Source organism: Podarcis erhardii (genome assembly GCF_964252035.2).
Source record: "Podarcis erhardii genome assembly, chromosome: 7".
Lineage (NCBI taxonomy): Eukaryota > Metazoa > Chordata > Lepidosauria > Squamata > Lacertidae > Podarcis > Podarcis erhardii.
The window spans coordinates 32995254-33019328 of record NC_138511.1 but is presented as its reverse complement, the minus strand read 5'-3'; the positions used below and the strand labels follow the sequence as shown (position 1 = coordinate 33019328).

General features: G+C 43.6%; 3 protein-coding genes across 3 annotated transcripts in view; 2 read left to right on the top strand and 1 right to left on the bottom strand.

Annotated features, from left to right (window-relative positions):
* Positions 1-24075, bottom strand: part of LOC309346491 (protein C19orf12 homolog) — a 315967-nt gene that overhangs the window by 69381 nt on the left and 222511 nt on the right. The window lies entirely within an intron of this gene.
* Positions 1-24075, top strand: part of PLEKHF1 (pleckstrin homology and FYVE domain containing 1) — a 296105-nt gene that overhangs the window by 92452 nt on the left and 179578 nt on the right. The gene's annotated exons all lie outside the window — the stretch shown is intronic.
* On the top strand, positions 95-17547 carry CCNE1 (cyclin E1). The gene is made up of 12 exons (XM_081870280.1): positions 95-234; positions 1071-1113; positions 1574-1664; positions 3504-3572; positions 9583-9728; positions 9822-9957; positions 11712-11858; positions 13002-13097; positions 14683-14817; positions 14904-15015; positions 15108-15265; positions 16953-17547. Exons 2-12 carry the CDS (start codon positions 1100-1102, stop codon positions 17073-17075), a joined length of 1227 nt encoding a protein of 408 aa, XP_081726406.1. The 5' UTR covers positions 95-234; positions 1071-1099; the 3' UTR covers positions 17076-17547.

The window sequence follows — 24075 nt, the reverse complement described above, 5'->3', positions numbered from 1 at the left end:
CCGGAGGCGGCAGAAATGCCCGCGCTCGGGGCCTGGGCCCGCCCTGTGCGCGCAGAGAAAAAGCCGCGCTGGCCTGACACGGGAGCCGGCGCGCCGTGAGGAGGCGAGAGGACGGCGGCAGCAGCAGCAGCAGCAGCAGCGAGGAGGAGCCCGCCTTCCTGTGACCCGCCGGCCCGCCCACGAAGCCGCCAGCCACTCTGCCAACGCCGGCCGGCTGGCCCACCTCTGCTCCTGGTAAAGTGGGGGGTGGGGGGAGGAAAGAGGAGCCCCTCACCCTCGCCCACAGTTGGGGGATCCGGATTCAGAGGGGTTTCCCAGGCATTTCTCCAGGGGCACTGGTGGGGGGGGTGGGGGGGGTGAAATGACAGCCTCTCCTTCTACTCCAGGGCACCTTGAAACGAGGCGAGAGGGGTGCATTTTCTCTCCATTCTTGCATTTTCTTTGTCTTGGGGTGGTTTTTTTTTTGGGGGGGGGTGTTTAACCCCGTTATAAATATGGGGTGGGGGGAGTTAGCATGCTGCCTTGTATGTAGGTGGGTTTTTTGTTTATTTTTTTGTATTTATTGGTTTTTTTGGGGGTATTGAGAGGTGGCTGGGTCAAGCTTTCCCTTAATTGCTTTCACATGGAGTAACTTGGATGGGTGCAGTTAATAGGGTGTTAAGAGGGATAGCCCCTTTTTCCTTACCCGGTGCCTCTTTTTCTGGGTGAAAAGACACACACACTCCCCAATGAAACTTACCAAAATGTGGGTTTGCATGCAGTTTCTTAATCCCCCAGATGTGCAACTGTTTCATCTCCATGCTGTTGCTGCAGAAGGCTTATTTGGGCCTGCAACATTTTTTGGAGGCTTTTCTGTTCGTTTTTTGTGTTTGAGATTCATATCAGTGTTTTTTCTCTTTTGCCTTTCTAAGCCTTTACCAATCCTAAATTTTCATCCTTTCTTCCTATACATTTTCCTCCATCTTACCTTTTTTCTTTAAAAGTAAGCCACACTAACTGAGATATTTATATGAACTGAAAGTGTTTGCAGATTCATCACTGCAGTTCTCTCTCTCTCTCCCCCAACCCAGGGTTGAAGTCTTGATCTCTCCAGACTACCATGTCCAAATCCAGGTGAGTTGTATGCACCTCTGTAGTCTAGGGGTTCCCAAACTGCAGGCCATGGAGCACTTCGTTTAGGTGGGCCTTGGCATGTCTGTTAAAATGCAGTTTAAAATCAAGTAGCATCTAGCTCACTGCTTTACAGTTGCTGAAACAGGCAGAAAAATTAAGGTCTGCCAAGGCCACCAGCAATTTCCAAGGTGGTCTGGGGAATGAAAAGAGTTTGGGAACCACTGCTCTAACCTTTAGCAAGGCCTGTTTTAAAGGCAGCTTGTAGACTTGGAATGCCCCCTTGCAAATCCTGTTTCAGGAGGAACTTGTAAGCCTGGAACTCCCTGTATAGCAAATACAAAAGAAACTCTCAACACCATGTATGAGCAAGCATGTTGACAAGTGGGTGAATGTTTTCTTCAGTGAAAACATGTTTTTATAATTCATGGCATCATAGGACTGAATCTTCCACTCTCTGCAGTGATCACAAGGACAAGAACACTCCCACAAAAGATGAAGCTCCCACCGACTTCACTGTTCGAACCCGCAAGAGAAAAGCTGATGTCGCCACAGTAAGTGCCTGTATTTGTGGGGGAACGACTCCAGTCATCGAAGAGCACTGCCCAAATCAGATCATGTAACTAGCAACTGTGTCCGTTTGAAAGGAAAAACAGCGTTATGACTCACACTCACCCAAAACCTTTTTCATGACATTATCTACTCCTAAAGATAGGATTAGCATACTGGTCAGTTGATTGCCTATTTTAGTTTGGTTAAATAGTCTTTAAAGCGAAGAATGTCACTCTGCATGGTAAGTCTCAGGCAAGGTTAGGAGCAAAGGAAGCTGCCTTATCCTGAGGCTGATTTGCTTGCCATAGTAAGCCAAGCTGTGGCTTACGAAGCCCACACAAACGGGCGTGTTCTCAAATAAGAGTTCTTTTTACTGCTGCACCACACTGTGCTAAGCCAAGGTTTTGTTTAGCATGTTTTCCTGACTGGGGACTTGTGGCCGCACTCTCTCCTCACTAGCCACACACTGTAGCTAAAGATTGATTGTAGAGTCTTCTTACTAAGCCATAGCTTCATTGACCATGTTACACGAACCAGGTCTGTGTCAGACTACTGGTCCATTTAGCTCAGTGGTTTAGACAGAACATGTTCCCAGGTCTACCTGGAGATGTCAGGATTGAACCTGCATGAAATGCATGTACTCTACTACAGAACATATATTCTCCTATGGGTTACCTGCTGCTAACAGCCGGTATCTCTGAACAGGTACACAAACAGCTGTTTGTGGCAGGGGCCGCTGCCCAGCACCACCTATAGCTCCATCTTTCTTGCTGCAAGAACCAGGAAGTACCCTCTCCACATCAAGTCATCTGCTCTGAGAAGAATTGAACACTAGTTTGGAAACTTAGTAACTTCTAAAAAGTTAACATCCTTGTTTCATAATAGTGGTTATTTTTATTTTATTTTATTGTAGCTAGCAAAAGTATCAAGAACAGTGATAAAAGTATCTATTTTCATTCTTAATGCATTCAAAATACTTGACTGTTACTCGATTGATTAGCTGCTCAATTCTCATTTGAGTTATTCTATGCTCAGTCCCACCTAAATAAATCCCTTGCCTAACTTTCAGTAGAAAATTGAATTGCTGACTTTTAGCAAGCACACTGCCCCCCCCCCCACGCCACCTCCACATAAGTAAAAGGGTTGCAATGTGCATGGTGGAAACTATGAATTCCTTAAGGTTTGCACTTAGGTTTAACCTTGGCTAAAGGCAAAAGGTAAAACATAATTATGTAGACATGTGCTAGCTGGTAGATCTTGGTGGATTCTATCTTCGCCGAATAGATGGTAGTACAGTGGTACCTCGGGTTAAGAACTTAATTCGTTCTGGAGGTCCATTCTTAACCTGAAACTGTTCTTAACCTGAAGCACCACTTTAGCTAATGGGGCCTCCTGCTGCTGCCGCACCGCCGGAACACGATTTTTGTTCTTATCCTGAAGCAAAGTTCTTAACTCGAGGTACTATTTCTGGGTTAGCTTAGTCTAACCTGAAACATCTGTAACCTGAGGTACCACTGTACATTTGTGCTCATGTAACTATATCCAAAATGAGTAGAGAAACCTGTGTGAACAGCTGTCTCATATGTAAAGCCTGTATTTTAACTTCCTTGTTATGATAGCTAATGTTCATGAACTGCCTTAAGACTATAGCATAGAGAGACCTCGGCTGAATCAGGCCAAAAGCCCATCTAGTCACTGTTCTCACAGTGGCCAACCAGATGCCTGTGGAAAGCTCACAAGCAGGGCCAGAGTCATATAATCCCAGATCCACTTCCCTCTCCCCCCCCCCCACCCCCATTTCCTGCAGACTGGTAAACCTCACTTCATTCTTTTCCATGTAGTTTTTACAGGATCCAGATGAAGAAGTTGCTAAAACAGAAATGACCAAGAAGAAACAGAATGAGAGCCAGGTAATTACTTGGGCGTTGGACTGGTATTCAGTGATAGTGTTTTAATTTGTATAGCTCTGTAGGTACTAAAGCATTAAGCCAAGTGTGGAGAACCTGTGGCCCTCCACCTCTTGCAGAGTTTCCATCAAACCTGGCCACTGGCCATGCTGGCTGAGGCATAATGGGAGTTTGAGTCTAGCAACATCTGGATGGTCACAGGTTCCCCATCCCTGCATCACACCTATGAGTCTTAGAGGATACGATCAGTTCCAACTTTCTCTAGTTCCCAGGCACAGAGGCATATTTGTTGTCATTGGTCCCGTGTACCTGTGGTAGGATAAAATAGGGACTGCGATGTTAGCTGGAGTTGTTGGAAGTTCTCACTTTTCAAGGTTTCAGCTTTGCCCAGAGCCTGTAGATTCTGCATTTCTGAGCAGAGAGAGGTGGGAGATGCTGCCTACATCTGATGCATATTCACTCGAACACAAAGGCATCATGCCATGAACAGGGTACCTTTTCATACGCTTCAAATACAGTATTTTTAGACTATGTTTTCCCCAGTAATATGTTTAACCAAACTGAAATAAACACAATGGGTTACATTCAACTAAATCCTAACCAGAGAAAACCCTTGAAATTAATGAACCTAAGTGTGTAATGCCCATTAACTTCAATGGGTCCACTCAGAGTAGGACTAATGTTGAATATCACCCATTGTCCAGGCTTTTCCACTGGAAGAGGACAGGCTGTTGCCAAGTAAATGTAACCCAGTAGAACCCAGTAGGTGGCATGTCCCTATCTTTAAACTGTGAAATGTTGGGAGGGTGCAATATATTGCAATGTAGTGACCAAGTGTTTTGAGTTCTGGTATGGATGTCTTAGCTCAGCTTTACCTATGAATGTACTAATTGCTCTCATTCAAGCCACAGTCTTAATTAGAAGGTTTGAGACAAAATTTGTGAATTCTCACATCACTAGAGGCCCTGGACTCCCAGATTTGTCAGTGAGCAGTAGGGTCCCTTGAAAAGGAAACCAAAAATATTTGGGCTTTGCATCTTTTTTTTAGAAAAAGTCCCACTTTTCATTTCCATCTCTTTGCTATGCACAGATACATAGGACTATGAAGAGCTCCATTTTTGTTGAAATGAGCCTGCATAATCTTTGTGTACAGAGATGAAATTGGCTGGAGCTGAAAAGACTGCATCAGCTTCCTTTGTCTATTGTGACAGTTTTCAGGGTGGTAGTTAAACTGCGGAAAGAGTGATCAGGAAATGTTGCTGCTTTTTTTTTTTTTTTGCTTTTTTTTTGTTTGTTTGTTTTTGTCCACAGGCTAATCCAAAATGTGGTACACCTTCCCAATTAAGGCAGCTGGAGATCTAGAGGCTAATGCTACCATAGCAGATGGGCTTTGTTTGCTGTGGACTCTGCTTCCTACAACTCCCTATTCCAGTTGTTCAGCCTGTTCAGCATTCACTTTCTGGACCTTTCCCTATGAGCAGGGAGTTTCCTTCCCTTTTGTCATCATAGGGAAGATACAATATTAACTAATCAGGTTTGACCAGGGAGGGTTAACTGGCTTTCACCACACTGTCTTGTCTTTTTTCCCCATTTTGCAGAGGTGAGATCCATCAACTGACCTGGCAAAGTTTTGATGGAAATAAGTGACCAACTTGTTTCTTAAGATTCCTTAAATACTAAATTTAAGTTTACAAATCAAACCATGCATATTTCTAAAAGAAGATGGTTGAGAAAACATGATGTCTAATTAGGTCCACTACTCAGAACTAGATCATGGCTCCTTCATGAGTGCTTTTGTGGTTGCTAACCCAATTATGCCACATCACAGTAGGGCTGTGTGATAAATCGCCATATTGTTGAACATAAACAAAGAACTGGAAAGCGCTTCTTCTCTCACACTCACCCCAACTGGTGGGAAAACAGAGGGGGAAGAGTTATTATTTTCTGGTGGTGTTTGTTGTTGGTTTGCCCTAAATAACTTTCCGCTATATAAAAAAAGGAGAGTTATTTATTTATTTATTTATTTAAATGAGACTGGTGGGATGAGGACCCTTTGGGGTGGGTAATGGAGAGAAGAAGATTTAGCTGGTTGCCTTATGCTGAAATGGGAGGTTGGATACTATGTGAGATTGATGGGGAGGGTGTTTTTCGGTAAGCAGGGCAAGCAAACGCGTGTCTACTCACAAGCAAGCCCTACTGAATTCAATGGCCCTCCACCATCATACGGAGCCGTGTCAAAGCCTTCGGCTGCTGCAGGGAAGCACGGTGCACCCTCCACCCCCATGAGGAGGCATGGCAAGGCCCTATGCTGCGGGGAAGCGCAGCAGGGAGATATGCTGCGGGGAAGGCAGCAGGGAGGTGTAGCAAAGCCCTTTGCTGCTGCAGGGAAGTGCGGTACACCCTCCGCTGCCATGGAGAGGTATGGCAGGAAATTCTGCCCCTGCGGGGAGACGCGAGGCCCTCTGGTGCTGCAGGGAACCATGGCACATCCTCTGCCGCCGCAGGGAGATATGGCGGGACCCTCTGCCGCTGCAGGGAGGCATGGCATGGCTATCTGCTGCTGTGGGGAAGTGCAGTCTCTGCTACCATGGAGAGATACGGCAGGACCCTCTGCCGCTGCAGGGAGGCGCAACTAAGCCCTCTGCTACTACAGATATATATATATAGATATTGTGATACTTAACTGGTGAGATATCGTGATTTTGAAAACCAGATCTCTCCCAGCCCTTCATCACAGTGTGTTTAATAGCCTTAGGTGTGTCGTTCCACATGGTGTTGCCTTGCATCATGTACAACTGCAATATTCTGCCTGCACTTGCAGAATATTTTAGATATTGTGGAGATCGTAGGAATAATTTACATTAACTGTTTTACCTACCCTTTTCCTTTTCAATAGTGTGTAGAGGAAAGCTCAAACAGCTGCATGGTTACATTTCCAAAGCAAAAGTTTGCATAAAATGCATTGGCCTTGCTGCTCTTGCTCAGCAATAAAGCTGTTGGCACAGCATCTGTTCCTATATGGAGAAAGTGCTTTGCTGTAACAATATGTTGTGCTGGCTATCTTGAAGGCTTATGAAGCCATCATCTGACAGCTCAACAGCAGCTCTGTAGTCTATGGTGTAGCATTCATAGAATCATAGAGTTATAGAGTTGGAAAGACCCTGAGCGTTATCTAGTCCAACCCCCTACAGGGTAGGAATCTCAACTAAAGCACCCATGACAGATGGCCATACAACCTCTGCTTTAAAACCTTCAAGGAAGGAGACTACACCACTTTCAGAGGAAGTCCATTCCGCTGTTGAGCAGCTCTTACCATCAAAAAGTTCTTCCTGATGCTTAGTCATAACCTCTTTTCTTGTAACTTGAAGCTATTGGCTTGGGTCCTAACCTCTGGAGCAGGAGAAAACAGTCTTGTTCCAACTTCCATGTGACAGCCCTTTAGATATTTGAAGATAGCTATCATATCTCCCCTCAGTCATCAACTGTTCCTTGTAAGGCCTGGATTTCCAGAACCTTGATAATCTTGGTCACCCTTCTCTGCACACCTATCTTGTCAATATCCTTAACTTGTGGCATCAAGAACTAGACACAGCTGCATAAGTTACTTCTTGGTATGAATTGGTTTCTGTCACTAATGAGAATGGATCTTTTATCAACACCATATACCCAGCTGTTGGAAAAACAAGAGAAGCTTAAAAAAAAGAAACCCAGTGAATTATGACTTGAAATATGCTTGACTGTTCCATTGACTGGGTGATCAGTCCCACTTAAAGTGTGCAGAGTTCATTGGTACTATCAGCCTAACATAAAGCTAGAGCTTTTAATTGCAACACAGCTCCCTTTTTACATTAAGAAAGCGTGGTTATATTGCCCAGTTGGCAAAAGCAGATTTTTTTTCAGCATGTGGTTCTCAAGACGATTGTGCCATAGCTAAAAATGCTCGCTATTTCTCAAACTAGCCCTCTTTCTTTTAACTCATGCACAGGTAGCTTGATTAAGAAGCAGCTTGTGATAAATTGTGGTATGTTAGCTGAAATCAACATAGTTTTTATGGGCCTATGCAGGTAAGCTGAGCTAGAAAAAGAGCTGTAATTTTGTTCCCTTCAACATGCTTTTTCACCTGCTGAATACCAGTTATCTTGTTTTGTCCCGATACCCTCACCTGGTGATGGTGCTTTTTGTAGAAGTGATGTGTTGCTTTCCATGTTGCACCTTCATTTGAGCAGGGGATGATAAACTCTTCTTGCTTTCCAAAGATGGAAAAAATCAAAGAGCAGCGCTTTGTGTGCTATGATTGCTGCAGAACTAGCCATTTTGTTTCTTTGGCACTTGCTGTGTTGTGAGACCTGGTACTTTCAGAATAAGGAAGGAGTGTGTTCATCTCCCAGTCTAAGTAGAACAAAGAATAATTTAGAGCTGATTTGCGAAAACGGACAATGTTTAAAACAGGTATGGGGATCCCTTGGCCCTGAGAAGTAACATGCACTTACTTGTGGCTTTCTTCTCAAAAGGCTTTGAGACAGTGAGATCTGTACCCACAAGGTTTTGCTTATGCTGTACTGTTGTAGTGTAGGTTTTGGATGTGAATCCAGATTTTAGGTTGCTAAATGACTTCTAAGCATTAGGCATCTAGCCTTGTTCCAAGCTGCCTTCTGGGTTTGTTGCTTCCTGCCAGCCATATGTCCACTGTAACTTCAGTATAGATGATTTAGGGGCATAAATGTCAAGCAAACATGTTGAGGAGGAGAAAGCAAAGCAAGGAGCAAGAGGAGGAAAGCAGCACAACTTTCTGAAGGAATTTCTTGTGGGCCCAGGTCAGAATGCAGATGGAACTTTTGCTGGATATACCATTCTGCTTCATCTGACATCCTTTGGGTTTTTGCTCGAAAACTAATTGATACATATAGAGTCCAGAAACACGGTCTGGTAAAGATGTTGGTTTCATGTTGAGTCACCATTTACGTTCATCCCAGTGGTGACTTTCAGTGATCTAGTTATAACAGACCAGCAGTTTTGAGCTTTTTTTCATGTAAGCCCTTGCACATGCAATTTTCACTATGATTAAACAGAGAGCTGTGGTTTTTAAAGGTGTTAAAGAAGAGGCAACTGTTCAGAAAAGTTGAGTTGTGTGCGTGTGTAAAATAATTTTGAAGCCTAGAAATCACTTTTGGGGTTTGGAGTAAAGTGTTCCGGTGCACTGCTAATGCAACCCTTTCTGCAAAATATCTGCAACATCAGTTATCAGCTTGAAGATTCCATATACTGCTGGGAGTTTGTATTCCTTCCCTTGTACATAGCTAACATGCTTCAGTTTCTCCTTGATGCGCTAGTTTCACATGAGTATAATTTTCCAAAGCATACAATTCCAGAATGAGAGGAATGCTGTGTGTGCCAATTTGCGTTTGGCATCCAAAGTTTTCTGTTAAGATTAGTTGTATTGTAATCCCAAAACAGCTAAATTCATACACTTTTAGTTATTCTTGTGCATGCATTGCGGGGGCAACAACCTTTTTTGTTTTTTAAAAGGCAGCCAGCATTGTTTTTCTTTTTGTGTTCATTACCACAGGAACTCAGAGAAAACAGGATAACTGTTTGGGACTTCCATCTGTTTCCTCCCCACCTGAAGTCCTAATCCCTCTGTTTCTTGATTTCTACTATCAAGGATATTGCCATCAGGTGGAAAATAAACAGATGGGATTCTGAAACTGAAAGCCTGTTTTCCTTCATGCAGAATATTTTTGTGCCTGGCAGAGCAAGTGCAGTGTCACAAGTGCTCTTTTAAAAAGACCGCTTGCTGAGTTGGTGACCATTTGTCTCTTCTCTTGAAGCAACAATAGCTTTTTTCAGAGGCGAACATATGAAAGGTAAATTGCCATATATTCGAGCGCGGTGACTAAAAACACTTGCCTTTTAACTCTTTCTGAATTTGTTGTGGGGAGGACTAATCAACTGTTCAGTGAACTTTATAACTGTGAGATTTAATGGCTTCCCCTTTTTATTTTTTCTTCAATAGCCGTTTACAAACTATGATGTGTGCGTGCATCCCCATATGCTGATCCCAACACCAGAGAAAGATGCTGAGCTGGGAAGCCCAAACTTCTCTCCTTTCATGCACCAAAGCCTTGCTTCATCTAGAGATTCGCCGTTGCCTGTTTTGGGGTAATTTTTCCTAATTTCATGGCCTCCTGTTCCATTATTGCCTGTTACACTTTTTTTTCACATTCCCTCTTGTTCTTTCTCTCTCTCCTGCAGCTGGGCAAATAGGGATGAAGTGTGGAAAAACATGATAATAAAAGAACAGGCATATGTGAGGGATAAACTATATCTGCAAAGGCATCCACTCTTGCAACCTAAAATGCGGGTGATTCTTCTAGACTGGCTAATGGAGGTGAGACTGTCTTCTTATGCTAACATTTGAAACAATGAACACATTGATGTGAGATTGTTATCATAGTCTGCCTGGAGTTTCCTTGGGAGCAAAGGGTGTTTTGGAACTACTACCCTGGTAGTAGGGGAACTTCTTCCTTCAGTTGCTCCTAGTTCTATTCCTAGCATAGGATAGATTGCTGCCCATCTGATAGAGCTGGTTCAGAATGGACTAGAGATCCAGGTGAGGAGTTGCTAATAGGGAAGGAAGGTGGTGGGGAGAGTTCGGAGATGGACATGCACACAACAGCTTCAAAAAGGCACTCTGGTAAAAGTGGCTGCTTGGAAGGTTGTTCTCAGAAGCATTGGGATTTTTAGAAAATTAAAGCACTAGGACGCCATGGGAAATGACAGGGGACACAGGTGTTGGGGCACTTCATAGCTAACCAGATAGCAGTTGGGTAGCCAGAACAGTGCCCAAAGCTCTCAGTATTGTCAGTCAGTGTGTGCATTTGGTCGTGGTAGGGATTGGATCTCCCAAGCAGGATAAGCCATTTTCATGCCCATACAAGTCCTAGGATGCTCGTTTCCATTTCAATGGACGGATCCTGAGGGTAGATCCTGGCCCCTACAATCAGGCCTCAGTTTCTTGGAGCTGTTTTGCCTTGTACAACAGCCATAGGCAAGGCAAAAAGGAGTCCCCTTCGCAAATCATGAATTGACTCTCCTTGTCATAGCCTGGAAGTCAGGCAGTTGTTCTTTATAGGAAAAGAAATACTCTCTCTGCAAAGACAGTAACACTTAAGGAAAACATTCTTCTAGTTTCAGCAAATTTTTCTTCGTTGTAGGCTTTATGCTTTGGTGAAGAAACAAATGTTTACTGCACTTTGGTTCACTTCTATGTTTCTCTGCCAAAATGTTAGAGAGGGGCAACGAGGGGAAAATTTCCAGTCCCTATCCCATCTTTTTATTGTGGCAAACATTGCTGTATCCTTTCTTCCCTCTAACAGGCGTTTTTCTGCACTCCAGTCCATTTTTTTTGCATTTATCAGTGCAGGGAGACTTCTTATTTATTTTTGCTGGTGCCACAGGGGCTTCCCTTCAGTTTTCGTGTTATGGGCATTCAGCATGTATTCATATTGTCAGACTAACGCCTCCAAAACAAAGGCCCCAGGGTGCTCCAGATCCTAGGAAAATTTGTGATGTTCTGGTAGCAAGTAGTTCATTCCATTTGCAGTTGCAGCTGGCCCAGTGCAAAGTGAGGTGGCTGCTGAAGTAAGATTCAACTTCCAGTTAGGCTGGGTTTTGTACTTCTTTTGCAGGGCGGGGAGCAGCATGTAGTCCTTTGCTTGGGGCAGCAAAATGTCTTGAATCAGCTCTGCTTATAGTACAAAAAATGAACATATTTTGGGGCAGGAAAGCATAGCTATATCATAGACTAAATCGGCTCATCTTTAGGAAACACTATACAGTTGTACCTTTGTTCTTGAACGGAATCCATTCCGGAAGTCCATTCGACTTCCAAAATGTTCAGAAACCAAGGCATGGCTTCTAGTTGACTGCAGGAAGCTTCTGCAGCCAATTGGAAGCCACGTTGGACGTTCAGCTTTAAAAAATAGTTGGCAAAATGTTCAGGAGCCAAAGTGTTCGAGAACTAAGTTGTTCCAAAACCAAGGTACAACTGTAGTTCCACTGAGCTTCACATTAAGAAGGTCCCTGGTTCATCATGGAGTTATGCAGCTGAGAAGTAGAATGACACCCTTCTGTCTCCTGCAGGTTTGCGAAGTCTACAAGCTTCATAGAGAGACATTTTATTTGGCACAGGATTTTTTCGATCGGTTCATGGCCACGCAACAGAACATTGTAAAGACACTTCTGCAACTTATTGGAATTTCATCCTTATTCATAGCCGCAAAGCTTGAGGTAAAACGAGTCTTGCCCTGCAAACCTAAATGCATTTTCTGTGGTGCAATCTCCACTTAACATGGTGAGACTTGCTTTCAAGTAAATATGTAAAGGATCCCACTCTTAAAGTAAAAGAAGCTGGATGTCTATTCTTTTGTGAGCCATCTTTTGATGGAATTCAATCTGGGATTGAAAATGGTTTGGGATTTGTTGTTCTGCTCCTCCTTGGAGGAATCATTAGTAGTCTGCAGATGTTGGAGTACTATTCCCATCATCCTTGGTGATGTTGGCTGGGGCTGATGGAAGTTGGAGCACAAAACCTTCTGATTGAAACAGCTGGGGAAAGCTGCCTTAAGAGGTTAACACATCTGTTTTAAAGCATGGGTTACTTTAGTAACAATCCATGTTATCAGTAGTACATTCTGCCTCCTTCCAGTCCAGTCCTGATCTCTGGTCTAAATCCTATAGTGAAATGCCACATTTAAACATTTTTACTCTTCCAAGAATTATTTACGTTTTATGGTACTTGTAGGTTGCCTCTCTGCCTGAAAGCACCCAAGCTACTATTTAACATTAATAACTAAAATGGGTGTGTGTGTGCGTGTTCATCATTAAAAACCAAATTGAAGTTGCCTTTCACTTGCCTCACTGTTTTAAGATGAATCAGACACACACCAGTGATGTTGACATACTGGCAGATGTGTGATAAGCCTTAAGCACTTTTTTTGTAGAAGACATCTTTGTAAATTTGATAACACCAACTCTTGTGTACAAATCCTGGTTCCTCAAAGTCCTTCTTTGTATTTCCTTCCCCACTGCAGCTGGTAATATCATAGAAATGAACAGATATGGGGCTGCAAACTAGGAAGAGAGCAAGGCTGTGTTTTCACACACATTTCAAAGTAAAAGGCTCTGTCACCTGCCGTCTTGGCCATTTTGATTGAAGATTGATAGATCTTGTGCTCTTAACAGCAGCCATAAAGTTGCTATTACATTTGCTGCTGGGCCTAATTGATCTGAGCTCAGGAAGTATCCCTGTACAGCAGAATAGTGCTGTTACCCCCCAAATTAGGAACTGATAGCTGTCAGTGTCTGGAACCATCTGGCTTTGCCATTTACCACTGTTGACAATGCATTGATGTCCCGTCTTCCATGTTTCAGGAAATCTATCCTCCAAAGTTGCAGCAGTTTGCATATGTTACAGATGGGGCTTGTACTGAAGAAGAAATTCTTAGTATGGAACTCATCATTATGAAGGTAAATGTGATTGTGTGTGTGTTTGTGTATTTGGAATGGATTGTAGGGAAAATTGCATTTTGCTTTTTTTAAAGTCGCATCCTTGGTACCTTGAGCAAAACCTTTCCCAAGCCACTCAGTGCAATCAGCCATGGTGAAAGGCAGCACTTTTTGTTGCCAAAACATGTTAGTTAATCAGTGGCATGTCTGTCTTTCAGTTCTTTATCTTCCATTATCAGTGATTCTTTTATAGCTGTGTAGATAGAAATCTCCTGTCCATTTTGAGACATCTGAAACAGCTTGGCTCAGCATGAAAGACTGCTGGTGCATTTTGACATAGAGTAGTACATTTTGTAAGTCCATGGTGAAAGTGACCCAAATTCCATCTGTGTACTAATTCTGTAACTTGCAATATGTTCTTCTTCTTAGTAGTAGTAGTACTTACAAGTAGATGTAAGTGGAACCTCAGGGTAATAATGCATGGGATTTCTTTCTCTTTCTAACCCAGCCCTCTCTCTAATCATTGTAACAGCCCAGTGTAAGGTTAATCTAAGAGTGACTGGGACAAAGTCACCTGGGGAAGTTCATAGTTGAGTAGGGATTTTAACTCCAGTCGCCTTGGGCAAAGAGCCTGTCCTCTACATCACACTGGCTCTCGTATTTATTTTTTCATAAGTGTGTACAGTGGTACCTCGGTTTACGAACTTAATCCGTTCCGGAAGTCCGTTCTTAAACAGAAACCGTTCTTAAACTGAGGCACGCTTTCCCTAATGAGGCCTCCCGCCGCCAGTGCCCTTCCACCGTTTGGATTCCATTCTTAGACTGAGCTAAAGTTCGCAAACTGGGATACTACTTCCGGTTTTGCGGAGTTCGTAAATCGAATCGTTCATAAACAGGACTGTTCTTAAACTGAGGTACCACCGTATATGACTGTGCAGCATGGCAGCAGGATTGCACTTGCCACATCTGCATTCTGGATTAGGCCAAAGGTCCAGTATTCTCACACTGGTCATCAGGTTCCCAAAGGAAGCCCGCAAGCAGGACTCAAGTGCAACAAGACTCTAATTCATATCTGTCCAAGTGGGTGGCCATTACTGTCTTTTGAGGGAGTGAATTTCATAGTTTAACTATGTGTTGTGTGAAGAAGTACACCAGAGATGCCCTGCCTCTGCACTCTGTTGTAAAAGTGAATGTCGGATACCTGCATTGCAGGGGGTTGGACTTGGGAATCCCTTCTGACTGTGATTCTGTGCTAAGCATAATTGTAGCCTCAGTGCATTGGAATGAATGCACATGCATCTCCTGTGCGTACTACCATTAGTATGTGGAATCAAGGCCTGATCTGCTCCTCTGTTACATGTTTGGCATAGACTCTTGCCCCATAGGTTATTTATTTAGCCTCCATTTTGGTGCCCACGAAGGAGAGATCTTTCTAGGCTTGCTGTGATGAGCCCCATTCTGGTTTTGTATCAAAGCTGTTACAAAAGTCGACGACTGTTGTCAGTCCTTAACCACATTCAGTTGTGTTTGCAAAGAAGAGCAGGCAAATACCCTGTGGGTGCTAAGGAAACTCACTTTACCTCCTGACGTGCATGCTCTCTTCTAGGCACTCAATTGGAATCTGAGTCCCCTCACGGTTGTGTCCTGGCTAAACATATACATGCAGGTTGCTTATCTAAATGAAATCTGTGAGATGCTGCTGCCGCAATACCCCCAGGAGATATTTGTGCAGATAGCTGAGGTAAGGACGAATTCTGCCCTTAAACATTTCACCCGCCGCTTTCGTTAGAAACATTTCCTTTCAAGCTTTCTGTCCCCTTTCTCCAGCTTTTGGATCTCTGCGTGCTGGATGTTGGCTGTTTGGACTACTCCTATGGCGCTTTAGCTGCTTCTGCATTATATCACTTCTCCTCTTGTGAGCTGATGCAGAAGGTTTCGGGTAAGCTGCGTTTTAACGAAAGAAGAAATCCAGCGGTTCTAAGTCAAGTGGAGGCATGACTTACAAAGGCAGGTGTCTTCTTGATTTTCTAGGTTATCAGTTATGGGAAATACAGGACTGTGTGAAGTGGATGGTTCCCTTTGCTGTGGCCATCAAGGAAGTGGGGAGCTCGCCACTCAAACACTTCAGAGGCGTTCCTTTGGAAGATTTGCACAATATACAGATGCACATTAACACCTTTAACTTGCTGGTAAGTGTTCTCATAGATACATCTTAGTGGCCAAAGGCCTCCTTGCTTTTATAAGGTAACGATAAAGGGTCCCCTGACTGTTAAGTCCAGTCGCAGATGACTCTGGGGTTGCGGCGCTCATCTCGCTTTACTGGCCTTGGGAGCCAGCGTACAGCTTCTGGGTCATGTGGCCAGCATGACTAAGCCGCTTTTGGCAAACCAGAGCAGTGCGCGGAAACGTTGTTTACCTTCCTGCCGGAGAGGTACCTATTTATCTACTTGCACTTTGACGTGCTTTCGAACTGCTATGTTGGCAGGAGCAGGGACCGAGCAATGGGAGCTCACCCTGTCGCGGGGATTCAAACTGCTGACCTTCTGATCAGCAAGCCCTAGGCTCAGTGGTTTAGACCACAGTGCCACACTTTGCTTTCGTAGAGCATGAGAATAAAAGGTAAAATGTGTGTGTGTGTGTGTGTGTGTGTGTGTGTGAGAGAGAGAGAGAGAGAGAGAGAGAGAGAGAGAGAGAGAGAGAGAGAGAGAGAAAGAGAAGGTTGTATTCAACTAACTTTTAGAGTCAGCCCAGTGAAATTAATAGACCCAAGTTAGTCCCGGCCATTAATTTCACTGGGTCTAACTCATGAGTAAAAGTTTGTTGAATACACCACTAAATGTTCAGGAACTCCCTCAAAAGTATTAAATGCAAGAGGACAGCAGTGTGGCATGGTGCGTACCTTCCCGACCCCTGGCCCTCAAGCATATACAGCTGGGCTGTGATGAAGTGAGGCCTGGAAAGTCTCATCACTTCATCTCTCCCTGTTTGTCTACATCAGGTGTGGGGAACCTTTAGCCCCTCTTGGTGAACTACAGCTGCCAACATTCCTGGCCATTGGCCATGCTTGCTAGGGCATATGGGAGCTGTTGTTCAGCAATATCTGGAGGGCCAAAGGTCCCCCACTCCTGGTCTAAAGTGTTGGACTTAAACCTGAGAGACTGACTTTGATAACAGACTTGATCTGTGTGATTTAGTGATTAGATCAGGAAAGCATATTTAAAATTTAATTCCATTTTTTAATCTCTCTGAATCGTCTCAAAGCGATAAGCAGTAACATCAACAATAAAAACAATTTAATATATAAAAACAATTTAATATATAAAAACCATTCAGAGCCAGTGCAGATGCAGGAAGCTTTGCAATCCTGTCCCATTAGCCTGTATAACTTAGAACCTAGTGACTTGCCTTTCTGGTTAACGGAAAAGGGTTGTAAAGCACTCTTGCCAGTTTTGTAACTTAAATCGCATTCCCGATGCAGCAAATGTTAGTGATTTCTGGAAATAATGTTTGAGCTGTAGCAACGGGGAGTAATATTCCCTCATTGTAATGTTGAATTCTTAAGCCTGCTCATGTACAGATTTGACTTTTCATAACTAATTCTCAGTTTTGTGCTGGAATGCCCACTACATACTCATCATTGGCACTCGTCATTTTAAAACATGGTCACACAGCAGAGGATAGGGGTCCTTCTCATGTATTTTAAAGTTGTAAGTGCACAAACACAGACTAGGTCTCTGTGTCCAGATGCAGCTTTCTGTATATTTTCCTCTCTGAGTATGTGTCATGAGTTTGCTCTTGAAACCTAAAAACAACACAGGGATTCTGGACACATGAATGAGCAGTCGATCATTCACTCTCGGCTTTCTTCTATTCTAGGACAAAGTTCAAGAAAAACAAGCTGCGTTGGCCAAGAAGAGGAGGAGTTCTCCTCTACCCCTGGGTGTCCTCACCCCACCTCAGAGCAGTAAGAAATTGTCTCTGACACCCAAACAGCTGTAACTTTTTCACAAGCTACTCAACCTGAAGACCTCTTGGCCAAAACGCCTTTATAATTCTTGATTCTTTACTGTGAGATGCTGCCAATGACTTACCCAAATGTCTTATGTATTCTAAAGTAGAAAGTCTTCACTTTTTTATGATGGAGGAAACCTGCATTATTTTTATGGGACACTTTGATTTTTAAATGAACTGATGGGGTACGCCAGCCACCCAAAAACAACAAGCATTTGCTTGGATTGCTGCTAAGGAGGGCGATACTCGTTGTGCTGAATCAAAAAGGGGGTGGGAAGAGAGAAAGGGGTTCTGCCTTCTGCACTTCTGGGGCATTAACCATACTTTGGATTTTGCTAGCTGTGGATGGCAAGCTCCTTCTCAGACCTTCCTAGTTTACAACTTGATCCTTTTTTAACTAAACACTTTGTATAAATGGTCTTATGTGTCTTAATTTTTAAATAAAATGCTATCAGCTGCGTCCTATGCAGTCTTGGTTTTATATGTCATAACTCTGGAAGGTGAAAGACAGCTAAAACCTTTATTTCCAATTACAGTTAAGGAAAATACTTGGTACTGTCATTGTACATGCTGCCGTACAGAATTCAGGAAGGTTTCTCCCATTCACAGCTAAATAGCAGCTCTAGGGGAGGGGAATGTTTGGATCAGGGCTGTGATGGAGAATTGGACTCTTCCCCCCGCCACCGCCCCCATCCATATTGGTTGGGGGCCTGGCCTATGTTTTTTTATCTCAGATATCTTTTGGCAATCTGTGTTTTGGAGATGCCCTGGAGGTTATGATGAAGAAAACATGCGTTTTCCTAATTCAGACAGCTTTTTGAAACAGTACAAGGTCTATCCTGTTTGTGTCTTACGAATATCAGACTTTCAGAAGGCGGCTGTAAATTGGACAGTAACAGAATGAGTGTAAATATCAACTTTGATGGTGTAAAGCTGACAGCTTGATTGTTTCGTTACAGATTAGTAGCAGCTATGTATTCAAAAGACTGGTCTTGTATTATCCTTGGATTCATATCTGATTAGATTCAAATCTATTAGGCTCCAGTGCAGAAGATGCTGCCATAATTGACAGTGGCCTCTTTTTGGGAAGGGCAGGGGGAGGTGTTTACACATCCCTAATTTAACTCAAATGACTCCAAGGCATTGAATTACTTCTTGGTGCTCCAGAAACAGGCCACTTGCCCTTCAAAATTTTATTGGACAATAATATTTATTTATGTGATAAAATGTATACCGATTGAGTGTAAAAAAGACAAAACAAAAGTGGTTGACAAAAAGAATAATAATAATGTTATTGTTTAAAACAACTATTTAAAACAATGGGTCAGTTGTGCCTGGCTGTTAACCCGAAGGTTGGTGGTTTGAGCCCATCCAGGGACGGCTGTGGGCAAGGCCTTGGACTGGATAACCCATGGGGTCCCTTCCAATTCTATGATTCTATGGAAAACTGATTTAATAGTTGATTTGGTATCTTCCTCTCCAAAGAAGGCAGCCTCATAGCCCCAACCAGCACCCTGGTCTGAGCATAGTTCCTACTATTCTTCACTTAATATGCAAGAGTAGAATTCACACCATGGGCGTGGCCAGGATTTATTGGAGGGGGCTGGCTTTATGTTGGGGGTGGGTCAGTTGGTTAGGTTACAATTATTATTTTTTACTTTATGGGGGCCAGCTGCACCCCCCTGGCTACACCCATACTTCCCACTGGGTAAATGTGAGAAAAGCATCTCTAGCCACCTCTCCCCACAAAAGAACTTATACAGCCTGAACAAAAAATATCTGAAGTGTGCATGCACACGAAAGCTCATACCTAGAACTAACTTAGTTGGTCTTTAAGGTGCTACTGGAAGGAATTTTTTGTTTTGACTATGGCAGACCAACACGGCTACCTATCTGTAACTTATACAGCCTGGCTTGATTTGGCAGAGCAGGAAAGATGTTGGTGGCAGGCAGTTGTGAAAGCAGGGGCTGTAGCTTGCACCGTGAGAGAGGGATGAAAGCAAATGAGCCACAACCAACTCTTGCTTTTTCTTTCTCGCCACCATCGCCACCAAGTGGATCCCCTCCCCTCCAATCTCCACTAAACAGCCCTTAAACCTTTTGGACTTTTAACAAGCCTGGCCTAATATCCTACACTGGGTAGGACAGGATGCCACTTAGGCATGGTGTGAATGAAGAAGTCCTCCAACCAAACTTTAGTAAGCCAACAAATTAATTGGTTTTTGATTTACAAATAATTTTGAGATGGCAAATAAAAATAAGCAAGAGAGAAGTGGCTCCCGCTATGCCTATTTTGGCCAGTTTCCATCGCCAAAGCCGGTACTTTCCAGTTTGCACATCAGCTCACAATGTTGTGTGTCCTGGATGACCTCCCATCCGAATAGCTTACAGGGCCAGACCTTCCCTAATACAACCACATCATGCATCTTTAAACTATTTTCTTTGCGGTGGGAGTGTGTCCTTTCTTTGCGGTGGGAGTGTAGTAAGGTGTGTCCTTGAGGTGTGTTTTGTTCTAGCCCTTTCACTGCCATCTTTGTGGCGGTTCAGTCCTGAACTTACATTTCTATTTGGCACACTATGAGGGTTGTAGGCTGAGGCTCAGTTGCTTTTCTCAGCCGAAGCAGCTGGAGCCTCTAAAATGTGTGTGAGAAGGCTGGCATAAAACTAAGTATAGCCTTGGCTGGGAATTAGATATTCACTCACCGCCGCACTGGTGGCAGCCAAAGCACTTCTACGTCTTCAAAAATGGAGAGGCAGCAACAGCTGCACTCTGCAAGGTTTGCAGAACAATCCGTGGCCTGGCTATAAAAGTTTAGGTAATGTGGATGTTTTCGTGCATCTCCTGGCATGGGTTAAACACAAAGTAAAGGTGTTTTAATCCTTCTGGAAGGATCACCTACTGAACCTGTAAACTTTGCAGAAATGGGTTAAAAATCCTTATATTTCTTATTAACCTTTTCCCAAACACCGCAGCAAGAAAATAGAAAGTTGGCATGTAAAAATGGCTGGGTCTTATTTTACTGGCGTTAAGAAAAGATACACAAGCACCACCTTTGCTTGGCTACATGTGAAGGTGCAAACCTTGTATACTAGGAATTTAGAAAACTGGAATGTCCCTTAAGAGTGGGCTCGCTTCAGCCTTACATTTGTGGCCTCCCTCAGCCCTCCAGCATGACTATGAAAAGGAATTTGGAAGCTGTGGGTTCTGTCTTTATTAACCACAGGCAAACCATGGTTAATCTTAACTATGGTTAGTAGGAACAAGAATATAAAAAGAGCCCTGATGGATCAGACCAAATGCCCACTTCATCCAGCATCCTTCTTGCAGTGATGCCTTGCTAGATGCCTATGGGAAGCCCCAAACTCCCCCCCCTTAAGATTCCCTACAGTTGGTTACCATGGGCATGCTGCCTCTAGCAAATGAAGGGGGCAGTTGGATGCCATTTTTTGTTTTGCCTTGTGCAGCATGATGTATTGGGCTGGCCCTGGATTGAGAAAAACTAGAAACTTTTGTGCTACAAATGGGTCAGTGCATATGCAACCTGTGTTGCATGGCTGGGGGGGGGCGTCCCTTCACCAGGCCTCCTTCCTGCACACATTGTGCCGGGTTTAATTAAACTCAGTTGCTTTCTGTGGATTAGTTCACTTTAACCCCATTAAAATTAAAAGACACCTGCTTCTTGGGAGAAAAGCAATGACCAACCTAGACAGCATCTTAAAAAGCAGAGACATCACCTTGCCGACAAAGGTCCGTATAGTTAAAACTATGGTTTTCCCAGTGGTGATGGAAGTGAGAGCTGGACCATAAAGAAGGCTGACTGCTGAAGAATTGATGGTTTTGAATTATGGTGCTGGAGGAGACTCTTGAGAGTCCCATGGACTGCAAGAAGATCAAACCTATCCATTCTGAAGGAAATCAGCCCTGAGTGCTCACTGGAAGGACAGATTGTGAAGATGAGGCTCCAATACTTTGGCCACCTCATGAGAAGAGAAGACTCCCTGGAAAAGACCCTGATGTTGGGAAAGATTGAGGGCACAAGGAGAAGGGGACGACAGAGGACGAGATGGTTGGACAGTGTTCTTGAAGCTACCAGCATGAGTTGGACCAAACTGCAGGAGACAGTGGAAGACAGGAGTGCCTGGCGTGCTCTGGTCCATGGGGTCACAAAGAGTCGGACACAACTAAATGACTAAACAACAACAACAACAACCCCATTTCTGACCTGCTCTCATCCCCGAGCAAGCCATTCTTAACCGCAAGTCAAAATTGCAGCGTGTAATATGCAGATCAGCTCCTGTGTTCCAACACCGTTACGTTTTATGATTCTATAGCTCAAAAGCGTAAATTTCTGATATAAGCTAAGTTGAAATGGAAGAGGGGGAGAAGGGTGCATACACCACCTTGAGCTCCTTGGAGGAAAAAAAGTGGTATATACATAAAATAATTTAATAAATTAAGTTCAACATAACGAAGTAGTTCCCAAATAGTAGTGCTGGCAGAGTGAGAGTGACAGTAGGGAAAGTATCCTCGATGATTGCAGGCTATCAATGTTTATTTTTCATTTAAGAATTAAACTGCTTTCTGTAGCAGCGTACAACAAATAACAGCCATGGGGAAAAGGAAGTGCACCGTCCTTGAATTCTGTGGTTTTACATATGAAGACACAATAACAATATCTGTTCCTTAGTAGGTCTTAAGATTAGATAAATACAATCGCAGATGAACAACAACACATGACATATTACACTGTGTCATGATTTATTCAACAGAAATAAAGCCGAAATGGGAAAAGCCATGTGTGAAAAACTAAGTACACCTTATGATTCAATAGCTTGTAGAACGACATGAAGTAACTGTTTTCTGTGGGACTTTATCTGTCTCACGTTGTGGAGGAATTTTGGCCCGTTCTTCTTTGCAACGTTGCTTCAGTTCATTGAGGTTTGCTGGCATTTATTTATGCACAGCTCTCTTAAGGTCCTGCACAGCATTTCAATTGGGTTGCGGTCTGGATTTTGACTGGGCCATTGCAACACCTTGATTATGTTCTTTATCAGTCATTATGTTGTAGATTTGCTGGTGCACTTGGGTTCCTTTTCCTGTTGCATGTCCCAATTTCAGCCAAGCTTCAGCTGCTGGGCAGATGGCTACACATTTGACTGTAGAATACTTCAGTATACTGAGGATTTCATGGTCGACTCAATGACTGCAAGGTTCCCAGGTCCTGTGGCTGCAAAACAAGCCCAAATCATCACCCCTCCACCACCGTGCTTGACAGTTGGTATGATGTGCTTGTGCTGATATGCTGTGTTTGGTTTATGCTAAACGTGGCGCTGTGCCATAGCTAAACATCTCCATTTGAGTCTCATCTGTCCAAAGGACATGGTTCCAGAAGTATTGTGGCTTGTTCAGATGCAACTATGCAAACCAACGCCATGCTGCTATGTTCTTTTTAGAGAGACCAGGCTTTCTCCTGGACACCCTTCCAAACAAACCATACTTGTTGAGTCTTTTTCTAATTGTACTGTCATGAACTTTAACATTTGACATGCTGACCAAGACCTGTAGAGCCTGAGATGTAACTCTTGGTGAGTTGTGTGTGTGTGTGTGTGTGTGTTTTGCAATTTCTCTGAGCATTGCACACCTTAGGTGAATTTGCTGGGGTGTCCGCTCCTGAGAAGATTGGCAACTGTCTTGAGTGTTTTCCACTTTTGAATAACCTTTCTCACTGTAGAATGATGGACTTAAAATTGGTTGGAGATGGCCTTAGAACCCTTCCCAGTTTCATTGGCAGCAGCACTTGCTTCTCTAAGACCATTGTGTCATCTTTCCTCCTTGGCACACCTGAATGCTCCAGACCAGCAAAATATTATAGAGGCAGGCACATTTGCTGATGATCAATTAAGCAAGGGCATTTGATTAGCAGCTCCTTCCTGCTTCTTAGCCTCCTATTTCCTATGGAATCAGTAAGGGTCTACTTAGTTTTTCACACATGATTTCTCAATCTTGGCTTTATTTCTGTTAAATAAATCATGACACTGTGTAATATGTCATGTGTTGTTCATCTGAGGTTGTATTTTCCTATTTTTAAGACCTGCTAAGGAACAGATGATTGCTATTATCTCCTGATATGTAAAACCACAGAATTCAAAGAGGATGCACTTTCTTTCCCCCCCATGACTGTATATCTATCTGTCATGGAGATGTATATTCAGTTCACAACAATTTAAAAGCAAGTATTGGAAACATAAAGCACAAATCCAGTATAGGTTATGAAATAGATGAGTTTTCAATAGCTGCCTAAAAAGCATGGATGCTGGTTCCTTGTCTAATTTCAATTGGAAACTAAATTAGGTAAAGGTAAAGGGACCCCTGACCATTAGGTCCAGTCATGGCCAACTCTGGGGTTGTGGCACTCATCTCGCTTTATTGGCTGAGGAAGCCGGCGTACAGCTTCCGGGTCATGTGGCCAGCATGACTAAGCCATTTTCTGGCGAACCAGAGCAGCGCACGGAAACGCCGTTTACCTTCCCGCCGGAGCAGTACCTATTTATCTACTTGCACTTTGACGTGTTTTCGAACTGCTAGGTTGGCAGGAGCTGGGACCAAGCAACGGGAGCTCACCCTGTCGCGGGGATTCGAACCGCCAACCTTCTGATCGGCAAGTCCTAGGCTCTGTGGTTTAACCCAAAGCACCACCTGTGTCCCGGAAACTAAATTAGTTTATTTAATTATTGCATTTGTAGCCCACCTTTTCTCCAAAGAGCCCAAGGTGGTGTAAACGGTTCTCCCCATTCCTCATGCAAGCCATAGAGAGGAACTGCTCTCAATTTTGGGGAGACCCATTGCTCAGTTTTTACCCTCAATCAAATGTGATCTAAATTTCCTGCACCCACACCCTAAATGCACCGGCTTTGCCTTTGCTTTCTTGATACTCTTATTGACATATTTAAAATGACAGTAAACTGCAGTAAACCTGCCTTCCTGTCC

Excerpts from the sequence above, each read along its gene's own strand:
- CCNE1 (XM_081870280.1), top strand. Across the intron at positions 9,958-11,711 it reads TTCTAGACTGGCTAATGGAG|GTTTGCGAAGTCTACAAGCT; the intron begins GTGAGACTGTCT and ends TGTCTCCTGCAG. Across the intron at positions 11,859-13,001 it reads TCATAGCCGCAAAGCTTGAG|GAAATCTATCCTCCAAAGTT; the intron begins GTAAAACGAGTC and ends TCCATGTTTCAG.